Source organism: Pyricularia grisea (assembly GCF_004355905.1).
Source record: "Pyricularia grisea strain NI907 chromosome Unknown Pyricularia_grisea_NI907_Scaffold_1, whole genome shotgun sequence".
NCBI lineage: Eukaryota > Fungi > Ascomycota > Sordariomycetes > Magnaporthales > Pyriculariaceae > Pyricularia > Pyricularia grisea.
The window spans coordinates 3,313,511-3,318,839 of record NW_022156716.1 but is presented as its reverse complement, the minus strand read 5'-3'; the positions used below and the strand labels follow the sequence as shown (position 1 = coordinate 3,318,839).

Here is a 5,329-nt window from a genome sequence, read left to right as displayed (position 1 = left end):
GGGGGGGGGGGGGGGGGGGGGGGTGTTTAAAAGACAAGCCTATGAACTTACTTTCGGCCAATGCAATTCCTGGGGCCGATCGAAAAGGGCTGCAAAACTTCGAACCTGTCACGTGTGTTGACCTTGCTGTCCCGTTCAAGGAATCGTTCGGGCTTGAAGCTAAAAGGATCGTGGAAGTTTTGCTCATTTTGGTATGCAGCCATCTGCCACACACTGACGACAGTCTGAAGAATAATCGCACATATGGTCAGCAAGAAAACTTTTAAGTTGAGCCATGCCTATATATTTGACACACAAACACGACAAAGCGACTGCCAACTCACATTTTCAGGAACGTATGTCCCAGCAATGGTTGCACCCCCAGCGGGAACCACACGCGGGGTACCGCCAGCAACGGGCGGGTAAAGCCTCGCGGCCTCGTCCAGGCAGGCCAGCATATAAGGTAGATTCGCGACAGACATTAGCGTGATCTCCTTGTCGTCAACGAACGCGGACCGAACCTCCTCGTTGAGCCTAGCGAGTTTCTCGGGGTTCTTTAGAAGCAGGTAGGTGACTCCGGAGAGCAGAGTAGCCGTTGTTTCAGATCCTGCAATGATCAGCGTGCCGGCGGTGATTCGAATTTGCTCCTTTCTCAAACCTTTGAGCTGGAGCAGGCCCTCAATCAGGTCAGGGCGCTCTATCGTCAACGAGGCGCGGCGTTCAATCTTGGCCATGGTCCTCCTCTCGTGATCCTCGCGAGTCTTGGAAAGCCCGTATTTGAGAATAGCAGTCACGAGCCAGTGGAAGCCGACGAGCTTGAGGGCCATAAAGGCGCCAAAATTCTTTGCGGTTTTGTTCATGGTGTCGACCCACGGATGGTACTCGGCCTTTTCAAGACAGTCAAAGGACTCCCCGAATGCCAAATCGCCAATCACGTCAAAAGTCGTCCAATTGTACCAAGTCTTGATGTCCTGGCGAGTGGTGAGGCCACCGGGCCGGTCCGAAGTCGGCTCCGAATGACAACGCTCCTTGAGGCGTCGGATCAGCAAGTCGACGTAGCTGCCGATCATGGGCTCCTGCAGGCGCATGGAGCGGTCGCTGAAACCGTGGGCCAGACTGCGTCGGAGGATTGTGTGGTTCTCCTTGGTCTCGTTGATTATGGTACGTGGGCGACCGTTTACAACGTAGAAGCCGGGCCATTTTTGCATCTCCTCAACGCTTGCTTTGGAGCCGGTGCGGTGGCCACAAATGTCCTTCCATGCATCAGGTTCGATGAAGGAGAGCTGATCCGGCGAAATGCGCACCACGGGGCCATACTTCCTATGCCATTTCGCCACGTCGTGGGCAAGAGTTCCACGGGAAAGCCTATAGGCGTAGGCGTGGTAGGAAATGTGCTGCAGACGAGGTCCAGGAAAGTGTCGCAACTGGTGGAAGAACAAATTGTACACTGCGTGGCCCAGCAGATAAAATGGAAGCTGCCGGGGAGGGTGGACGATGCATGTATGTCAGCACGCAATATTGTAACATATGGCGCAAGCCAAGGCAAAATAAATAAATAAATAAAAAAGACCAGCGATGAATAGATAAAAAAAAAAAAAAAACCTTACAAGTACTGCCGACAGTTTCACCAAGCCAAGCACATTTGGTTCGATATAGGGGGAAATCATTGTTTCTGATGTCCTTCCTACCTCTTATCCATAAGATAAAAGGATGAACTTCCTTTCATCTGTTGTTTGAAATGGAAGAATACAGGAAAGAGGAGGTGCGTGAATCCAGTTCTTTTTACAGCAGTAGTGCCTGAACGATCGACCCACTTGCACAGTTGCCATTCCTCAAACTCGCGTATTCCGATCACTCCGACAAGGATCTTGGGCATGGGTCGAGCGGCAAGTTTGGTTACTTGGCATCTAATGGATGATGCAGATACTACTGTATAATAGTCAGCTCCCACGGTTAGCTCTTCTTTTTGCGCGGCGGCGTTTGGTGGTGCGTATTCAGCAAACCTGGTGATGATGGAACATCGGCATCCCCGAGAAAGTCCGATGGCCGTTTGTTTGGTCTTTCTTTATTGATGAGGCATGTGGAGGGGCTATCGTAATCGAATTCTCGTGTGTGGTAGGGTAGGCAATAATGGTTGATGATTGATGCCGCCCGTATTTTAGAGGGCAAGAGGGGTAGCAGGCAATGGACAACTGTAACGGTTACAAAGGAGGATCCATGGTTGCGTTGCAGACACTAAGGGGCCGGGGTTGTTCTACCGGTATCCTGCGCGACACTAGAAATGCACAGCTAAAAAACCGAAAAGTCAGGTGAAGGAAGGGCCTAGCCAATAGCAGTCCAAGGAAATATATAGGCTGGAAGACTCCGTATAACTAGGTAGGTAAGGTAACTAGCTGAACGAACCACGGTGCAATACCGGCAAATGTAACCGTGCTTGAAACGGATAATAAGAATTGTACGTGAACGAACATAAGACATCTTGATAAATTTCCTACCTACCTAGGTAAATAGGGTACGTGCATGGACAGGGTGTCTTGTATCGGCATATCTTCTCGGGAACAGCTTTGATCTCTTTATTTTTTCCCTTGCTTAACTTGGGCAGTACCTTCTGCAAATAGTTGTTCCAATTGGCAAAAGGGTTCCTGCCTTCTCAGCTGCCTGCATCACTCCAAAGGGGGGGGGTGTAAACTATTCCCCTAGTATACTCCGTAGATAGGCGTGCGGAGCTCTCCACGTCTATTTGATAAAAAATGGCTGCCTTATGAGTACCGAGACCGCAACGCCGAATACGAGTGGATTATGTACAGAACCTTGAGGCCGCATCACCTGCCAATCCAGCTGGAACCTTTCCCCCATAGATTTTAAGCACACCGTTTTGTCGTCCAAACAAAAGCTCGACCGCATCGTTGGTGCCGCAAGGTCTGATAATTGGGACGACCCAACGAATGCATACGGTCAGGGTATCATAGGGAGGCTTTCGGAGCCACGAACAAAGAAAAATACACATTCATGTGCAGGCAGGTCTGCGGTTGTCGTTGATAATTGTATTGTTCGCTGCCAGGTCCAGCGGGACAACCTTCAGGGATCATTATTGCAAACGAGCATGCAAACCACATGGAGTTTGAGACGACACATTTTGACCAGCCCAAGAAATCGTCACCGAAGCAAGTTGATGCCCTGGCTCTATCGTAAGGTGAGGAGGTCACCTTGATGAACCAGGGTAACGCGGTCATTACCAATATCAAAACAAATGCGGTTGACCTTCCAGGGGGTAACCTGGACGCTGAGCATTGACAAAGACTTCAATAAACCCAAAAATTCCACAAAGCTAACAGCCTTACTGGAGAACAGGGCTCCTGTGGACTAATCCTCTTTGACTACCTCAACAACAGCCTAACAAGGACAAGCTAGGCAAGGACAACGAACTGCAGACCACTCTCACCGAATACCAGACATGGGAACTAGCGAGTTGTGATTTTGCTGGCATCCCTGTCCAAAGGGTGAACTGGCATATGGAGAACTGTGATCGTTTGGTCTGCTTCAAGCTATATGGGCAGAGATAGATTAAGCATGTTTAGTAGTTATGTATATTCCATTTAGTCACTTACGCGGGAATAAACATTGCCGAAGGATGCTTGGCTAAAATTGCACAGACTCATCGGTCGGCACCTAAACAGCTCTCATCAGTTGATTTCATAGCCTTACCAGTGACTTGGAGATAAAACTCAACAAGATGTGTCCCATTTTTTATCTCCGCACTTCAACTGTGCCCAGTGGCTGCAGAAAAGGCCTAGAATTTCCATTCATGGTGCCGTCAGCAAATATTTGCGCGCCAAGTATATGTTGTTAAATGGGCAATGGCTTTGTTCAGATATAGAGCAAGACGCGCCGTGCAGCACAGTTATGGCTATCAGCCAGGCAGAGTCGACTGGATGGTTGCATCTTTCGAGACTTAGCAAAGCGATTTTCTAGACACCATCGTCTCCCCTGCCCATGTCTGCCTACCTTAGGTATCTTCCTACCTATGTATCATGTCTGATAGACGGATTCCCCGTTTCGTGATGTCTCTTGCTCATCTCTGTTTGAATGCAAAAAAACCACTATTCCAAGCAAATATCTGCACAAGAGGCCCAAATAAATCCTTTTGATTGCCAGCCAAGACTCACATGCCTTTGCCACATGCCGGTCGCCATGTCCGACTGCCGAATCAGCGTCTGGTCCGATCCATACTGTCAAAAGAACAAGGCCAGAAACAGCGGTACGGCCTTCCCGGCGGCAACCCGCCAATCTCGATATTCCCACACCGCCGAAAACCACAAGACCGGCCGTCGCGAAACCCCCGTCCCTATCATTCCATCCTCCTTCGGCGAGGTTCTCACGTGGCTGGATGCGCAGCTGGAGCCGGCCCGAACAACAACCAAGACCCTGGACGCAGATGGCGACAGCTCCGTGTGTCTAAACTTCCTGGACCAGAAGTGCACCTGGACAATCTTCAAGGAGAACAGGGCAATGGCTAAGCTCGATGCCAGATTCCGGACCGAGGACTGATTTCCCGACACACTACACGACGGCGTTCCGCCGCTTTCCCAACCCGCGATCGCAGGAGGCGTCGTCCCGACTCTGGGGGCGCGGGCGGTACTCCATCAGCAACCCGTTCTACCGGAACATGCTGTGGGCGTCCTTCCCCCTCGACGGTAACCTCGATCGGGATCGTGCAAGCGTGGATATAGTGCTACAGCGCAGGCATCTCGAGCCTCGAGCGAGCCGTCCTGAACCTCTCCAGCCCCACGCTCAACCACCCGCTCCTCCCCGGCGCGCTGGCGCTGCAGGTCCTGGGGCGTCGGACGTCATGGACGAGATCTGCAACAAAGGGAATCGTGTTGCACGAGCGCCCTGCCGGGCCTGCACTATTACGACTATCTGCGCGAGACGGGCCGCCGCCGTGCTGTGGCGTCACCGTCGTCGGGGGTGGGGGACCTCGCCGGCAACCACAAAGAGGATCCCTAGGTGTGCGTCGAGCGAACCTGACCGAGTGGGCAGCACGGCGCCGAGTAGATGGGAGGCATTTACCCGGTTTTCGGGTTGGGGAGATTCGCGTATTTGACGAGTCGGTAACGGCAGTGGCGGCGGCAGCGGTGGAGACGGAGGAGTCTCTTCACGTCACCAAAAACCCCACGGGTGGACCCAAGAGCACTCGCCACAATGAGCAGCAGCAGCTAAAAACAGCAGCAACCACAACCAAACCCCGACGACTCTCAAACCCGCCTCGGGAGGGTACCTCACGCAACGATCGTACAAGTCGAGCGGGGACGTGGCTGGCGACGGCGCGGCTGGTGCTGCAGGGGGGGGG

General features: G+C 52.2%; 2 protein-coding genes across 2 annotated transcripts in view; one reads left to right on the top strand and one right to left on the bottom strand.

Annotated features, from left to right (window-relative positions):
- PgNI_00978 (uncharacterized protein) overlaps positions 1-1,948 on the bottom strand; it is a 2,416-nt gene extending 468 nt beyond the window's left edge. The window contains exons 1-3 of the mRNA XM_031121055.1: positions 1,587-1,948; positions 324-1,454; positions 52-224 (exon numbers count right to left, since the gene is read on the bottom strand). Coding sequence (XP_030986699.1) covers positions 52-224; positions 324-1,454; positions 1,587-1,646 — 1,364 coding nt within the window. The 5' untranslated portion in view covers positions 1,647-1,948. The remainder of the gene's footprint in view (positions 1-51; positions 225-323; positions 1,455-1,586) is intronic.
- Positions 1,949-4,170: 2,222 nt separating this feature from the next.
- Positions 4,171-5,329, top strand: part of PgNI_00977 (uncharacterized protein) — a gene marked incomplete at both ends in the record, with an annotated part of 1,602 nt that continues 443 nt past the window's right edge. Inside the window, 2 exons of the mRNA XM_031121054.1 lie at positions 4,171-4,350; positions 4,710-5,312. Coding sequence (XP_030986704.1) covers positions 4,171-4,350; positions 4,710-5,312 — 783 coding nt within the window. The remainder of the gene's footprint in view (positions 4,351-4,709; positions 5,313-5,329) is intronic.